This window comes from Gracilinanus agilis, chromosome X (assembly GCF_016433145.1).
Source record: "Gracilinanus agilis isolate LMUSP501 chromosome X, AgileGrace, whole genome shotgun sequence".
NCBI lineage: Eukaryota > Metazoa > Chordata > Mammalia > Didelphimorphia > Didelphidae > Gracilinanus > Gracilinanus agilis.
The window spans coordinates 31418738-31437357 of NC_058136.1; the positions used below are offsets into that span (position 1 = coordinate 31418738).

Consider the following 18620-nt stretch of genomic DNA (forward strand, 5'->3'; position numbering starts at 1 on the left):
TGTGGAGGGGGTGGGGGTGGGGCGGTTGCTCAGCCCGCGATTTAGTGAGAGCCCTTTATAGCCTGGAAATGTCTCGATTCCACGTACCTTCCACGCTGTGCCCTGTTGTGGGGTTCCTCCGTTCGTCTGGACTTGTTTTTATGTCCCCTTGAGGAGTTTTGTGTGTTTCGGTCAGGAGAGGTTAAGAGCTGCTTCTTACTCTGCCGCCATCTTAACCAGGCAAGAAAATCATTTCTTAAAAATTAGAATTAGGGGCAGCTGGGTAGCTCAGTGGATTGAGAGCCAGGCCTAGAGACAGGAGGTCCTAGGTTCAAATCCGGCCTCAGACACTTCCCAGCTGTGTGACCCTGGGCAAGTCACTTTACCCCCATTGCCTACCCTTACCACTCTTCCACCTATAAGTCAATACACAGAAGTTAAGGGTTTAAAATAAAAAAAAATTTAGAATTAGACAAAAAGAAGCTAATGGCTTCATGAGACATCAAGAAACAATAAAGCAAGATCAAAAGAATGAAAAAAGAAATTATGAACTATCTCACTGAAAAAACAATTGATTTGGAATACAGATTGATAAGATATAATCTGAATTATTGGCCTACTTGAAAGTCATGATCAAAAAAGAAGCCTAGGTATCATATTATTAGAAATAATCAAAGAAAAATGCCCTGATATTCTTGACCAAGAGGATAAAATAGAAACTGAAAGAATGTGCAGATCACCTCCTACAATAAATCCCCAAATGACAGCTCTCAGAAATATGAGAGCCAAATTTAAGAGCTACCAGGCCAATAAGAAAACACTGCAATCAGGGACAGCTGGGTAGCTCAGTGGATTGAGAGTCAGGCCTAGAGACGGGAGGTCCTAGGTTCAAATCTGGCCTCAGACACTTCCCAGCTGTGTGACCCTGGGCAAGTCACTTGACCCCCATTGTCTACCCTTACCACTCTTCTGCCTAGGAGCCAATACACAAAAGTTAAGGGTTAAAAAAAAAAAAAAAAAAAAAAAAAAAACACTGCAAGCAGCCTGAAAGAAACAATTCAAATATCAATTAGAATTACACAGGATTTGTCAAGTTCTACATTGAAGGATTGGAAGGCTTAGAATATGATATTCCAGAAAGCAAGGGAATTGGTTTTACAACCAAGAAAACCACCTATTGATTAAAAGTGATTATATTTTTCAAGGTAAAAATGATCATTTAATAAAATAGATTTCCAAGCATTCCAAATGAAAAAATAAGACCTAAATAGAAAATGTGATGTCCAAATATAAGATTCAAAAGAAGCATAAAAAGGTAAATAAGAAAACTTAAAGGACTTGATAAGGTCAAATTGTTCATATTCCTATATGGAAAGATGATATTTATAACTCTTAAAATTGTTATTATCATAGTAGTTAGAAATATATATAGACAGAGAGTGTTTAGGGTGACATAAAAATAAGTGAAAAAGAGGACTGCACTGAGAGAAAAGGGAAGAGAGAGGAAAAATGGGATAGTCTATATAACCTAAAAACAGACACACACACACACACACACACACACACACACACACACACACACATACAAAACACAAAACACATTACAGTAGAGTGATAGATGAGATTGGTGACTGGCAATACTTAAACTTTACTCTCATTGGAATTGGCACAGAGAAGGAATAACAACTAGCCTCACTAGGATATAGAATCCTATCTTACCCTATAGAGAAAGAGCAAGGGAATAATAAAGGTGGTGTTAGGGAAGGTAGAAATATAAGTGAGGGGCAGTTGGGGGTGGGTGGGTAGAATGATTAAAAGCAAAACAGTGTGGAGAGAAAGAATGAAAAGGAGAAAGTGCAGAATTAAAAGAGGAAATACACAGATCATAATCATAATTGTGAATGTAAATTGGATGAAAACATCCAGAAAACGGAAACAGATAGCAGAATGAATTAAAATCCTATGATATGCTGTTTACAAGAAACACATTTGGGGCAAGTAGACACACACAGAATAACAGTAAGGGGGTGGAACAGAATCTACTGGGCTTCAACTGAGATTTAAAAATAAAAAACAGGAATAGAAATAATGACCTCAGACAAAACTAAAGCAAAAACAGATCTAATTAAGAGATAAGGAAAGTTATTATATCTTGATAAAAGATACTATAGACAATGAAGTAATATCAATCCTTAACACATATGCATCAAATGGTATAGCCTCCAAATTTTTAAAGGAGAAACTAAATTACCTTCAGGAGGAAATAGACAATAAAACTCTGCTAGTGGGGGACCTCAAAATTTGCCTCTCAGAACTAGATAAATTTAACCAAAAACTAAACAAAAAAGTAAAGGAAGTAAATGAAATTTTATAAAAAATACATTTAATAGAACTCTGGAGAAAACTGAAAGGGGATAAAAAGGAATATACCTTCATTATAGCAACAGCACATAGTACATACACAAAAAAATGACCATGTACTAAGGAATAAAAAATTCACAACCAAATGAAGGAAAGCAGAAATAATAAATGCAACCTTTTCAGATCATAATGTAATAAAAAGAATAAAAAGCATAATTAATACAGGCTCATGGAAAGGCAAATTAAAAATTAATTGGAAACTAAATAATCTAATTCTTCAGAAGGAGTGTGTCAAAGAATAAATTATAGAAATAATCAGTGATTTCATTAAAGAGAATGACACTGAGACAACATATCAAAATGTATGGAATAAGCCAAAGTATTACTTAGAGGAAACTTTGTATCTGAACACTTACATCAATAAAATAGAGAAAAGGCAAACCAAGGAACTGGGTATGTACCTAAAAAAACAACCAGAAAAAGAATAAATCGAAAGTTCCCAATTTGAGACTAAAAACTCTTGAAAGTATAGGAATAAATGGGCCTTTCCTTAAAATAATGAGTAGTATCTATCTAAAACTATCAGCAAGTGTCATCTGTAATGGAGATAATTTAGAAGCCTTCCCAATAAGATCAGGAATGAAGTAAGGATGTCCATTATCACCACTATTATTTAATATTGTACTAAATATATTAGCTTTAGCAATAAGAGAAGAAAAAGAAATTGAAAGAGTTAAATTGAAGCAGCCAAACCACGTGTACAGCATATCAAACTACTTAAGAGCCTATTATAGAGAGAAATCTAAGACACCTTGCTTAGTTATATTCAGAGTACTCTTATTCTATCCCATGAGATCCTGGAAGTCCTCCGGCTTCAGAATTTTAGTGCTGAGCAGAATGTTTGAGATCATCTAGGCCAGGGGTCGGCAACGTATGGCTCTTTCTGCAGGAGCCATGAAGTCAATTTTTTTTCAGGCGCTGTTACAGGAGCACACACTGTTATAGGAGTGCGCACTGTGAGCACTGTACGGCTCTCACAAAATTACATTTTAAAAAACGTGACATTTATGGCTCTCACAGCCAAAAAGGTTGCCGACCCCTGATCTAGGCCAATGAAGGCGAACCTATTCCACAGGTACCAAAGCAAAAAACTTTTTATCAAGGCAAGCTTTTCAACTGGGTATTCAGCCTCCAGAACTGCAGAATGAGGAACTGTCCAAACCACAAAGAATCTCACAAGTTCTGAGGTAGGAAGCCACTGTATAGTATCCTCAAACAACCAGATCATGCAGACAGCATATCTAACTACTCAAGAGCCTATTATAGAGAGACCTAGGACATCTGAAGATAGGATTAACTCTGCCCTTGCCTATTTTTAAAATAATTAACAAAAACTGAGTAAGGGAGGTCTGCAAGTTAAAAGTGGGTGTCAACTCCAGAAGTGACTGACCACCCCCAGGGCAGTACTAAGAAAAAGTAAAAACTGCAAATGGCTCCCATAAAGTGAAGGGACAGGAAGTGACGTGGAAAAAGGACTATAAAAGTCCTGAACTTCCTGTCCAAGGGGGTCTTCATTCTGAATTTTCGGGTTGGAGGATCTTGGACTGGAACTGTGGCTTGGAGCTACAACTTGGGTCTTCAACCTGGGACTCTGGCTCTTGGACTACTTCTGGTAAGACTGCTCTTGGATCTTCTCCTTTGAAGCTTCAGCTTAGATGAGTGAGAAGCTGACCCTCCTTTCCCATCTTCTGGAGAGTTTTGTTCCGGAGAGGCCCCCCCTTCTTGGAGGAGGCTACGTGGATTGAACTCTTGATTAATTCACCAACTGCCTAGGTTGAGCCAGGGACTGGAGCAACATTTAGGGTGATAGGCTAGATTTCTTACTCTACCCTCTTTTACATTTCTCTACTTTCACTCTTTCCACCTCTTTGTAAATAAAGCTACTGAAAGTCAATTTGACTTGAGCTATCATATTTTTAAATTGGCAACCACAGTATTATCTTGGACTTCTTATATATTTAGTCAAACCCTTAATTGTAATTCCTTACAGACACATTGCTTAAGTATATTAAGAGAACTCTTACTCTGAGTGATGAAATCCTGTTAGTCCTCTACTACAGAATTTCAGTGGTAAAAGGAATGTTAGTCAAACTCCCTCATTTTACTGAGAGCAATGCTAAAACACAGAGGAAGGCACAAAACAAGACAGTGGCAGAATAAGAATTCGTACTTAGGTTCCCTTTTTAACAATGAAGTTGATAATAAAATGGATCTTTCCCTTAGATTTTTCAGGTATGAGCCCTGGGACTGTAAGTTTCTTTTGACTGAGGATAATCTCTGCACCCACCCACATTGTCTGAAGAAAAGAAACAGTAAGCAACAAAGGTAACCATCTTGAGCTGGCAAGGATTTGATCTCTACTGACCAGTCAGCTTCAGCCAGCTCTATAAAAAAGGGGAACAAGTCTAGATTAATCAGCATAAATTAAAGAATAACAGAGTTAGAAAGGACCTCAAAGGTCAACTACTTGAAATCCATATCTAAGTGAATAGAAATTCCTAATACAATATCCAGGATAAGTGCAAGTTCTGCCTTTCTTTGAAGGCTTTCAGTTTGAGAAAACTTATCTCCTAAGGCCCAAACCATTCATTCCAATTTGGGAAAGTTCTAATTAATAGGAAGTTTTCCCCTGAATCAAAGCAGTATCTGCCTTCAGAGAGACGACTAATCAGTTCTGAGTGCATTTTAAAGTAGAATTTTCTCACTTTCTTTGTTATTTTAGCTTTTTTGGTGCTGTGGCTAATATGGAAATGTTCCCATGATTTCACATGTATAATTGATATCATACCACTTCTCAGTGGATAGGTAGGGGAGGGTATTGAAGGAAGAATTCGACATTAAATTTTTTTTAAATGTTATTTTTATTATCATGCAAAACGCACTTCCATATTGGTCACTGTTGTAAGAACAGTCATACAAAACCCAAAACTCCAAAATAAGACTATGAATACACTGATGTGAAACATAATCTGCTTTGATCCACATCCATCCAACTCCAACAATTCTGTCTCTAGAGGTAGATAGCATTCACCATCATAAGTCTTTTTGGATTGTCCCAGATCATCATTGTATGGCTGAGATTAGCCAAGTTTTGACAGTTGAACATCAGATAATATCGCTATTACTATGTACAGTGTTCTCCCAGTTTTGCTTATTTCTCTCTACATCAGTTCCCACAGATCTTTCCAGCTTTTTCTGAAATCATCTTGCTTATCATTTCTGATAGTACAATAGGATTCCATCACCAACATGTATGATTTGTTCAGTCCTTCCCAAATTGATGGACATCCTATCAATTTCCAATTGCTACCACAAAAAGAGATGCTATAAATACTTTTGTACTAGTGGGTACTTTCCCCTTTTTAATTATCTCTTCAGGATACAGATGCAGTAGAGGTATTACAGGATCAAAGGATATGCCCAAGGCAATTTTAAAAAAGAATATTAAAAATAAGTAATAAATTTGAAAATTTAAATGCTTAAAGTTTAACAAAATAAAAATACAGTATAGATCATGACGGGGGAAAACCTTTATTTTTCATTCATATCTACTATTGGAAAAGGAAATTCACAGCCTATAGTCTCATTGCAGAGTACTTCCTATCCTTACCTGCTCTCTAAGTCTATAGTGATAGCATTTACAAAATTGTCTCAGAGAATCAAATAGTTTAAAAGGGCATTAAAAATCACCTAGTCTGTCACATGCTTCCCATTTCATTGAAAGGGAAAACTTGAGATCCAGTGAGACAAAACATGCCAGGTAAAAGACAAAATGACTGAGAAAACAGAGGTCGAGGCTTTTGAGCATTTCAATTTCTTAAGCAATACAGGCCAACTGCTCAACAAACCAGGACCCCACAACTTTGTCACTGGACCCCAAAAACAAAGGGAGGCAAACTTTTATGCATTAAAAAAATAATCAAATAAGAACAATTAATTAAAAGAGAATAATTAATCAGGAAACATTAGGTAATCTGATTTTTAATTGGATGAAAGGTATATGGGATTTTCCAAGTTAGGAAGAGAAAACAGGTATAATTTCTTGAAATCAGGAAAAGAGACATCCCACTTCTCCCAAGTCTCCGTAGACAATCAAAGGAACATAGAACAGTAACTGATTAATCGGTACAGGGCCAGTTTCCAGATAAGACTTATGGGTTGCTTGAGATGTAAAATTGTGAGAAAACTCCTTACATCAATCTTTGGGTCTGAATGGATTTCTTGACAGCATAACCTAAGTTCCTGGTTAAGGGTCTCTAAGCAACAGGTACAGCTGGTCCAATTTCCTAGCCATGCAAGGCAAGATTCAAATAATGTGTAGGGTTTTCTCCAAATTCCCACAACTGAATAAACCTTTCTCACAAGACAGAAGTTGTGCTACAACCATAACTGAATAGAAAGGGAACTCTGCTAAACCCAGAACAAGATGAAGTCTTCGTAGTTCACTCACTTCCCACAATTAACCACTCACTATTCTAATTCCTTCAATTTCCTCAGAAATAACTCGTCCAGTGTCACACACACAATGAATCTCTGGCACAGGTGGGAGTTGACCCCTGTCTCCTGACTCCCAATCTCACACTTTTTACACTAACCTACATCATGTATCAGAGGTGTAAAGAGCCCTCTCTCACCCAATAGTTGATATTTCAACAGCACTTTAAGGATTGAAAAGTTCTCTGTCTACTTTATCTTATATGAGGCTCACAACAAGGCTGTGAGAAAGATGTTATAAGTTAAGTATCTTACAAATGAAGAATCCAAGACTTTAAGAGATGAAATTTCTCATCTAGGGTGATAAAGCTAATACACGTCTGTGGCTGGATTCAAATCTAGGACTTTGTAACTCCAGATGCAGCATTCTATGGACTACATCATTCTGCTTCTGTAGTAAATGGAAGGGCCTTTCAGCCCAATCCCTACTGTTCATGATCTCATTCCGTGATATGCTGTAGCCATGGAGTCAGCCTGGATGAAGAATATGAGTCTCACAACACTGGCATACCCTTTCCTGCTCAAATGGTGTTGTGTGTCCGTGTTAGACCCTCAACAGTATGGCCTGGCTGTTGCAAGGGTTGTGCCAAAAAAGTCTCAAAATAAAAGCATGTGAAAGGAATGCTTTGTAAGGCATCAGGAAAGGGAAACAGAATAAAGGAAGAGAAATAAACAGTGAAGTGCCTACTATGTACCAGGTACTATGCTAACCACTTTACAAATAATCCTGGGAGGTAGATGCTACTATTGCCTCCATTTTACAACTGAAGAAATTGAAACAGACAGAGGATAACAAGCTTGCCCAGGGTCACACAACTAATGCTAGATTTAACCTAGGTCATTCTAACTCTAGGCCTGGTGCTCCATCCACTGTTCCACCTAATTGCCGCTACTTGAAATTATCCAGGAAGCACCAAGAGTAAGAGAATGTCTCTAAGATCAGTAATTCAATAAAAGAAATAAATTACTCCACTGGGAAACTGAGTTCTAGCAGACTCCCAAAGATTGGGGGTTCCAAATCTCCCTTAAGCAGACTTGTAAGCTTAGTTCAGTGAAAAGGCAAGTCTCGTATTTTCTCCAATAAGGTGCCACTTGGGTAGTGAGAGCTGTGAGAAAAACAATCAGATTGCCCCCCAGAGAGAAAGCAACACATTCCCTCAACCTCACATCTGCTAATCTAACAGGACGGTGGAAGAGGCTGATTATGAAATGCCCTGTTTGAGAGCTGATGATAGGAAGGATTCCTGGCTTCCTCTGGCAGGAACAGCAGGTCTCCAGGAAACAAAAATAGTTCCTGATAAAATGGCTCCCATTTGTCCCCAGCCATATATAAGTATATCTTAGTTTAACCTTAACTACCCAAATATTTGAAAGATGTTATACTTCCAACTCTTGGAATATCCTCTCAGATATAAGCCATATATACTGAACAGACACACAAAGTTTGTGAGAAGGTTTTCCTTCTTCAGAAAAGGGACAGTTTGGGGGCAGCTGGGTGGCTCAGTGGATAAGAGAGCCAGACCTAGAGATGGGAGGTCCTAGGTTCAAATCTGGCCTGACACTTCCTAGCTGTGTGACCCTGAGCAAGTCACTTAACCCCCATTGCCTAGCCCTTACCACTCTTTGGTCTTGCAAGCAATACATAGCATTGCTTCTAAGGCAGAAGGTAGCGGTTTTTTAAATTTTTTTTTAAAAAGAGGGACAGTTTGGGTTTTCACTCTGCTACATTCCAAATGAAATGCAGCATTAAAAACTTCATTTAAAAAGACTTTTCTGACAAAAAAAGATCTTCTCTTGCCCCATTGAAATCAACAAGCAGGTGGGTAGCTCAGTGGATTGAGAGCCAGGCCTAGGGACGGGAGGTCGTAGGTTCAAATCTGACCTCAGACACTTCCCAGCTGGGTGACCCTGGGCAAGTCACTTGACCCCCACTGCCTAGCCCTTACCGTTCTTCTGCCTTGGAGCCAATACACGGTATTGATTCCAAGAAAGAAGGTGAGGGTTTAAAAAAAAACAAACCAATATACACAATAACAACAATCACGTAAATAAAAATAACTGAGCCCAAAGAAGAGACAAACAAATACACCTCCCTCCTTAACAGGAGCAAAATGTTGCAATACCATAAGACAAACTCACTGCATAGATTGTTTTTTTGTTATAAATGAGGAGTCCATTCCAGTGGGAGGGTTCTATGCCAATTTTCACCCCTCTTCTATGTCGCCCACCTACTCACGGGTCATGATCTTCATCTCCACCCCAAAGCCCCCTATCTCCCTACAGGTGAGATGTTAGCCCTATCTGACCAGAGACCAGGCCTCCATTCCAATAGTCATGTCTATCACCATGCCAACCCCAATTCCTCTTCCAGCTCCCCCAGATGGATTGTCTTCTCTTGCCCCATTGGAATGTCAGTTTTGTGAGTTGGATCCGTCTTGCTTTCTTCTATCTGTGTCCCTAAGCAAATGGCACTATATCTGACACATTGTATATATTTAGAAAGAAACCTGAGGTTAGAAACAAAAGATATTAATCAAACATATTTAGTGAGGTAGAGGAATGAAAATGAAGATAAAAGGTTTGTTAATTATAGAAGCAAGTGGTCCAAAGTCAGGCAGGTACAGAGTGGGGCCTTGGAACAGGAGGGTTGAAGTGTGAGAGGAATAAGAGAGCAAACAGCTGGGATAAGGGACAAGGACAGGTTCTTCAACAACGAGGGGTTCAGAACCACTGCGATGTGGAGAGTAAAAAGGGGTGGAAGTATCGCAAGCATAAAAAATGAGTCCAAATGTAGTATCAAAGGATGGAAAGCAATCCAGTGAGAGAAAGAGATGACTAGATGGCTCAAGGCTGTTCTTCAAGGCCTCGACACAGAAAAGATGGTATTGAGTGACCTATGAAGAGAAGGTCCTCACATGGGAAGTGTGGGAGCCTGGTCAAGAGACACAAGACCTCCCTTAGCCTACTAAATAGTAAATCTAATGAGCTGCCATGTCTTAATGAATATTTCACATTTTAAAATCTCGCTGAGTCCCTTCTCTCCATTCAAATCATAAAGAGCCAAGAGCAAGTATAACCTGCCGCCTGAACTACCCTGTAAAGTCTCCTAACTGGTCTCCCTGGCTTAAGTATCTTCCATTGTCAGCGCAGGCTTTTCACAAAATGTTCCATTTCCTTTCTCTGTGTACTATCCCATGAATGCTCACATCACCAACTGCCTATTGGACATCTAGACTCAACATGTCCAAACCTGACTTCATTATCTTTCCAGCCAAATCCTCCCTCCCTTTGCCTTCACTTCTCTATTTGTGTCAAAGGCAACAGCATCATCCCAATCACACATGCTCACAACCTAGGAGTCATTCAAGATGCCTCACTCTCATTTGACCTTCATAACCCCTCTTTTTCTACAATTCCATTCTCAGTTCTCTGACAATGGCATCCCTCTGGTCCAGGTCCTCATTGCTTCATGCCTCAACCACTGCAATTACCTGCTGCTTAGGCTCCCTTCTTGAAATCTCTCCCCAATACAATTCATACTCCACTCACCTATAAAACGGTCTTTCCTTAAGTCCAGTTGGAAACATATCTCTCCCTCCTAATCAATATACAATGTGACTGCCTATCATCACTAGGATCAAATATCAAGTCACATCAATAGCTTTTTTAAAATTTTTTTAAACCTTAATATCTTTTTTTATACATATCCTTCTATATTAATTTTATTTGTTACAGGGCTAGGCAATGGGGGTCAAGTGACTTGCCCAGGGTCACACAGCTAGGAAGTGTCTGAGGCCAGATTTGAACCTAGGACCTCCCGTCTCTAGGCCTGGCTCTCCATCCACTGAGCCATCCAGCTGCCCACATCAATAGCTTTTAAAAACTTTCATAGCCTGCACCTCTTACTGTTTGAACCTTCTTATATCATATTCTTCAATCCTATAACACTGGCCTCTTTGCTACTCCATAAAAACAAACAAACAAAAAAACAAACTAAACAAACAAAAAAAGAACACTCAATCTCCCAGCTCCATAATTTTCACTGGCTCTCCCCCATCCCCTCAATACTCTCCCTCATCTCTATTTCCTGAATTTCCTAGCTTCCTTCAAGTCTCAACTATAGTCTCCTCTTTGAACCCTTTTTAATTTCCCCTTCTCTCATAATTATCTCCAATTTATCCCGTAAATATCTTATTTCTCTTATCTTCCGTATGTCATTTCCCTAATTAGATTGTGGGCGCCTTAATAGTAGACTATTTTGATTTTCTTTGTACACCCAGGGCAAAGCGTAATGCCTGGCACATGGCAGGTGATTACGTTCAATGCAAAGCTTAGGAACTATGGCCAACTTGAGGCTTTTTCTGATGTTTCTAGTTAGTCTATCCCTCCAAGTCCTTGAAATTACTTTGTGTTTACTTTGGGTTTATTCTTCTCTGACCATGCTGCTTCTCCCACAAGAGAAAATAAGTTCCTCGATAGCTGGGAGCATTTTCACTCTTTTCCTTGTATACTCATTTCAATACCAGATACATAGTGGGCACTTAGAAAATGATTGTGGAATGAATAAATTCTGTATGAAGGTCTCATGGACTCTTCTCCTAGTTCTTCACTTTTGTAAAATGTATACCTAATTTTTAAAAAAGTCAAAAAAAAAAAAAAAGCCTCTCGTGACAAAAAAACATTTTCCATCCACCTGAACTGTCTGACTTAACATGCACATATTCACACTGGAAACATCTGGAAAAAAAACAAACCAAAGCCCAGAAAGCTTACCCTTTAAATACCCCTTTCTTCTAAAATGTTGGGGTTTTACTCAGAGACTTTTGGAATGAACCTCTTGCTGGAAATGAAATGCCCAGGAAAGCTATTCAAGGTATAAGTTAAGTCATAACGCCAGTAGCTTTTCCAGTCTGTTCCCACAGAGAAGCATCACTGATGATTTGGGCCTAGAGCAAAGACAAGGCTTATAAACTATGCAGTATGGAAGTGAGAGTCAGTGTCAAAAGGCAGTCAAGAGTAAGAAGGTATAGGACTGTATTGGTGAAACTATGGCATGCAGGCTGGAGAGTGCTGGAGGATGCTGCTCCCCTCCCCCTGTCCACAGGTACCTGAGCACATTTCTCACATGGCCTACCCCTCTGGGCAGCAACCCAATGGGAGCACTTTCTCCCTCCCCTGTCTGGGAAAAGCGTGCTCATGTGCGTGTGTGTGTGTGTGTGTGGGGGGGGGGGGGGGGAGTCCTCACATGCAATGTGAGAGTTGCAAAATTTGGACACTCAGTCTCTACAGTTAGCCATCACTGGTCTAGGGCCTTGTCATACAGATGCTTCTTACTATTCTGTGGACCTCTATGTAATGTCAATGGATGTGAGGGAGGTGAGATGGGTGCTGTGCATGCCTTCAGAAGGAGGAGGTTAGCACAGGGTTCAAGGGCACAGTGGGTCTAGGGATGCAGAAGAAAGAGCAGGAGGAGGAATACTGGAAGGCAGAAATGTGGGCGTCGAACAGGGACAGAGACAAGAAAGGATGGATGATATGGGAGGCCAGGGGACAAACATTGGGTACACTAGTGCTGACAGAGAGAAGACAGACATGATAACCAAGAACATGGGAGGAGCATAACAAAGTTCTCCTTTCTTAACTCTGGAGGTCTCAGTAGAGGGAGAAAACAGTGGTGGTCTTTGCAAATGTTCATCTGCTCTCAATTAGACGATTTTGTTTTTTTTATTTTTTTTTTTTTTGGTGGGGGTGGGGGTGGGGGTGGAGGTGGGCAGCAGCATGGAGCACTGAGCCCAGGGACTGGGGGTACAGGGGCAGCACAGTACTGAACAGTTAAGTTAACCTAAATAATTTTTTGGGAATGTGGATTTCTTTCAGAATTCTTAGGAAAAGTCAAATGTGCATGATGTAAACTTCCATAAGCTGAAAACTCTATTCCTATCTCATCTCTAACTGCCATGACTGAATTTTTAACAAGTCACTTTTTCCAATGCCTTTTTTACTAAGGAAGAACAATACGCAATGACCATAACAGAAATGAAAAGATGACAAAAAAGAAGCTGAACTACAAGTAACTAAAAAAAGAAAGAGAGGGAAAACAGATATTGAAACAAAACCTCCCTGCCCTTGGCAGAGGTGGGAGACTATGTAGACAGAATAGTGCGTATCCACTGTAAGATGCAGGAACTCTTATCAGTTGTTTTTGCTAAACTGTATTTCATTTTTACAAAGGAGGATTTAAGTCTTGGAGGTAGCAGGGGAATATACCAAGAAATGACCATGATATGATAAACCCCACAAAACTCCCTTGGCTTGGCCAACAATTCTCAGGCTCGAGCCTGACTAGCTGACCATATTCTTTTTCTTAATTTTCTTCTTCTACTCCCCACCTGGAAAATAATTCATCTTCCTACCATGCCAAGATCCAGAGCTCATTAATCTGGAACTGTCAGTTGAAATGAGACAGTTTATTTCAGCCACTCACAAATGCAGATCATTTTATTTTGATTCACTATTTCAGTTCAATTCCTTATTCCTCAGACCAGCAGCTAATAAGCCATAGTTTCACCAATAGAGTCCTATACCTTCTTATTCTTGACTGCCTTTTGACAGTGACTCTCACTTCCATACTGCATAGTATTAATTAAACTCTTACTTGAAAACAAGGGTAATGAGGAATACTATACAGCTTTCCTGAGAGGCTGAAGATATCCTTCACAGAGAGAAGGCCTGACTCATATGGAGGACTAAAATCAAACCCTACTCTCAAGTTGGCCTACCATCAAGTCCTTTAGCCAATTCTTGGACACCAGTCTAGCCCAGCTCTGTGGCTGGTATAACTCTTTATCATTCACAGTTTAGAATCAAAACCCACCTTAGTTATGAAGAAACAGCTCCCTATAAAGAGGATTACCCTTAGTAGCAGTCCAATGCTTCTCAAACATGAAATAAAAAACAAATTTCAAAGGCTTCAGAGCTTCTAAATCATTAGTTCGACCTCTGCAAGTTCCAAATCACTGCCTGATTTTTTCCCTAATTCCTCCATTCTCCTGAAGATGACTGAAGTGAATTCAATTCCTTAACCATCAGCTACAGTTCTGATCATCTGCCTACCCCAAACTACATGTGACACCAGAGGTCATCAGTTTTCCATGACTCATTACTTTCTTCTTTCCTCAGTTTTAAACAATAGCTTTTCCTTATGTAGAGAAAGAGGATCCAAACTCATCTGAGAATTGGGCAACTGGTGGGAGTAAAACAGAGCATGATCAACTGTGTATGAAGTGGAGAGAGAATACATGTTCACATACAAATTGGAAAAGATAAGATTGCTTCTGAGGTTTTAGACAAAGACTCTTAAGGAGTAAAGAGTTATGAGTTATCCCTCTTCCTGATTCTCCTTCCAGAATATCTGGAAACTCCAGCTTCTTAGGCTTCCTTAAGATATGCTTCCTCCCCACACCTCACCTATATACCCCCAATGTCCTCTCAGAGATCCTTTGATGGTTAGCCAGATCAAGACCCCAAAGCATGGGTCTGTTAGCTATCCAAGCAGTCCAGGCCAGGTCGATTATAACATGAGGAATTCAGTTCTCTTATGGTGGTAAATCTCTATCTCCATAAAGCCCAAGTCTGGTCTTGGACTGCAAAAAAACAGATCTTCCATTGAGAACACTGTTGCTCTGAAGTTTTACCTAAATCATGCTTTCACCAAATTAAAGAATGATACTATACCAGGGGGTAGGTCCGTCCAATTTAAATGGAAGAGTCAAAATACCTACCTTTACCCTTATCAGGTTTGTAGCCACCTCCTATAACCTCTTCCAGATCCTTATCTGAAAAGTCTGGAAAACAGAAAAAGAAGAGAGCAATTATTGAGAGCCAGATTTTCCACAGTTAGTGGCAAATTCCCCCAAGTAGCCAACAAAAATAACATAATGCAAATTCAGGGGGCAGGGAGGAAACAGAATAAAAAGGTTCTTTCCATCTCTTCAAGGATAGAGATAAATGATTTTTTTAAAAGGGCACACAACGTTTTAAACCACATGAGTGAGATTCTAGAGAATAGTTTCTCTGCACAATTATTTGAAAGCTTTAGGAGACTGCATTTGATATGGTAAGCAAAAAGCAACTGGAATGCAGGCGTTAATGAAAAGCAGAGTCTAAGACTAGGTTAGGTAATAGCCCTGCTGAACTATGTAAGCTCTATATTGATTGATTTTAAACCCTTACTTTACATCTTAGAATCAATACTGTATATTAGTTCCAAGGCAGAAGAATGGTAAGGGCTAGGCAATGGGGGTAAAATGACTTGCCCAGGGTCACACAGTTGGGAAGTGTCTGAGGCCAAATTTGAATCCAGGATCTCCAAGTCTCTAGGCCGGGTTCTCAATCCACTGAGCTACCCAGTTGCCCCCTTAAGCCCTAGATTTAGAGTTCAACTGGAGTATTAGGTCTGGGTACTACAAATATTAAAAATAAATAAGGGCAGCTGGGTAGCTCAGTGGAGTGAGAGTCAGGCCTAGAGACAGGAGGTCCTAGGTTCAAACCTGGCCTCAGCCACTTCCCAGCTGTGTGACCCTGGGCAAGTCACTTGACCCCCATTGCCCACCCTTACCAATCATCCACCTATGAGACAATACACCGAAGTACAAGGGTTTAAAAAAAAAAAAATTAAAAAAAAAAAAAAATAAATAAATAAATAAATAAATAAATAAGCTCAAAATCACCCAGAAGAGGGCAAATAGTTTGGTAAAAGGTTTCAAGTTCCCACTGACTGAAGAAAATAGGTATATTAGCCTGGAGAAGAGAGAGCTACAGGTAAAGACTCAAGGTTATCTTCAAGTAATTGAAAGGCTATTATGAAAAAGGAGAATAAACTTGCTCTATTTGGTCCTAGGGGACAACACTAGGAGGCCTGGGTAGAAGTTGTCAAAAAGCAGTTCTAGGCTTGAAGTACAGAAAGACTTCCTAACAATTGGAACTATCCAAAAGCAGAATAGGCTGCCTTGGAAGATGGACTATTTCCTTCTTAGTCAGAGTCTTCAAATGGTGGCTGGAAAACTTGGGATTCCTTTCAAGTATGCATTAAACAAGAGAGCCACTGATGGACTTGCAACAAAGAACATTCAGAGAATGTAATATCAACTTAATAGCCCTCACTGGGACCCCCCAAGAACCTGGTGAAAAACAAATTTTGGTTAAAAATATCCTAACATCTGTTACAATCCCTAATGTTCGGCATAAAGCGAGGGCATTAAAGGAACATGAAGATCAATGGGAACAGAGCAACAGAACTGCCAAAGTGACTGCAGATGGAGGGAGAACAGCCCAGGGAAACAAATGAAAAAATACAAAAGAAAGACTGCTAGGTAGCACAGTAGATAGAGCATCAGGCCTGGAGCTGTAAGGGCCTAGGTTCAAAACTGGCCCTAGATACCTCCTAGCTGTTGTGTGACCGTGGGCAAGTCACTTAACTCCATTTGCCTAATCCTTGCCGCTCTTCTGTCTTAAAAGTTGTTACTGAGACAGAAAGTAAAGGTTTAAAAAAAAGAGAAAAAATGATAAGAAAAACCAATGAGGGGGCAGCTGGGTAGCTCGGTGGATTGAAAGTCAGGCCTAGGAGACAGGAGGTCCTAGGTTCAAATGTGGCCTCAGACACTTCCCAGCTGGGTGACCCCTGGGCAAGTCACTTGACCCCCCCATTGCCTACCCTTACCACTCTTATGCCTAGGAGCCAATACACAGAAGTTAAGGGTTTAAAATTAAAAAAATAAAATTAAAAAATAAAAAAGCCAATGAAGGGCCTTGGGTGGCCTTCCCCACTTCAGTCCTCTGCTTCAATCATATTCTCACAAACTAAAATAAGAAAGCATTATGCTTCCTCCAGAGAATCTCTTTCAGGCTTCTAAACTGAATGTCTCTCAAAACCAAGTACAGTGCCCTTTGCCTATCAGGCACTTAATAAGAACTGCTGGGTGGCTCGGTAAATTGAGAGCCAGGCCTTGAGAAGGGAGGCCGTAGGTTGAAATGTGGCCTCAGACACTTCCTAGCTGTGTGACCCTGGGCAAGTCACTTAACCCCCATTGCTTAGCCCTAACCACTCTTCTGCCTTGGAACCAATACACAGTATTGATTCTAAGGTGGAAAGTAAGGGTTTATAAATAAATAAATACATGCATACATACATACATACATACATACATAAGTGAGGACTGCTTAAGTTGAATTCTAACTCAAATCTCAATTCTGAACTCAAGATGATTTAAAACTGTCTAGACAATATCCTTTGTTTTCTCAAAGGTTGCTGCTGATAGAAATTAGATTTCCATTTGGATTCTTCCTCTGAGGCTTGTAGCCTTTTCTCACAGGCTTCAGTCATATCTGGTATTTAATTCTATTCATAGAAGTTTATTTTCACATTAAGCTGGTAATTATAAAAATACGTGGATATTTTTTCCGAACTAGAAGCTTGTGAGTACCTAAAGAGGGCGCTAGGATCTTTTCCATGTAACCCCACAACTCTGCCTCTTTAGAAGACATTGTATTGATCCCCTTCCCTTCCACTAGATGGCACCCAGCTTTAGAACCATACAGACCCTTTATCTACTTACTACATATTCATGTCTACCCTGTGGACCTGAGAACTACTACTCAGCATGAAGAGCAAGTCCTGCCTGCTTCAAAGGAGGCTATTCTGTGAGAATGCTAAACCCTAAAACCTACTCAGAGATTTGCTAGAAATTTAAAAATGCAAACAAAATCTTCAAAATCTGACTGTGGTGTACCATCTGTTAAAGGAAAATCTTGACTTCAGAAGACAAATTAAAAGGCTTTGGGAGTGAGCTAATGCATTCAACACATCACACAGGTAAACAAATAATTCCATTCATGAGATTTTTTTTGTAACAGAAGTATTGTTGAAGAATTATCTATAAAGTGGATTCACAAAAAGCGAATCCAAAATTCTTGAGATTCATTCTTCTAACTAGAGTTACTCCTAATGTTGACAATCTACTCATGTCTCGGTATCAGTTGAAAACAATGATTCTTTAAGGCAACCTAGCTGTTTCGACCTTCCCCACATCTCTCACAGTGGCCATCTTTTGACTGTAAGTCACTGTAAGTACAGACCCTCGTCACCTCTTCCCTGCATTACTGCTACAGGATCCTGACTGCTCTCCTTTCTTCGAGTCTCTCACATATCTAGTCCTTCCTGTATACTGCTAGAAAAGTAATTCACTCAAGTACAGAGAATTCCCTTTAGGTGAAATTTTAACCATATTATGACTACCCTGACATACCCAACTCCAATGCTCCCACCATTTGGCTTTAGGAAATAATAGCAACTCCTTCATTTTACCTTTGAAATCTGAAACCTGGCCCAAATCTACCTTACAAGGGTAACTGGCTATTGCTTTCCTTTACATATTCAATGATCCAGCCAAACAGACCTACTTGATGTTCTTCATATACAACATTCCATCTCCTGTTTTCATGCCTTGGTCATCCAACATTCCCAGAACATCCCGTCTCCTTACTTCTACGTCAAAGATTCCCTCGTCACCCTAAAGATGCCACTTAAGCACTATCTTCTGAATGGAGCTTTTTCTGATCTACTCTGCTAGTGCTCTCCCCATCAACATTATATTTAATCATTTAGTATATATCTGTATTTAGTCACTTTATACTTTTGCTAAATATATTTATGAATATACTTCTCATTT

At 39.6% G+C, this 18620-nt stretch overlaps 1 protein-coding gene across 1 annotated transcript in view; it reads right to left on the bottom strand.

The window, feature by feature from the left end:
* The window catches only part of CD99L2 (CD99 molecule like 2), a 179734-nt gene that overhangs the window by 44994 nt on the left and 116120 nt on the right, over positions 1 to 18620 (bottom strand). Inside the window, exon 7 of the mRNA XM_044682789.1 lies at positions 14676 to 14738. Coding sequence (XP_044538724.1) covers positions 14676 to 14738 — 63 coding nt within the window. The remainder of the gene's footprint in view (positions 1 to 14675; positions 14739 to 18620) is intronic.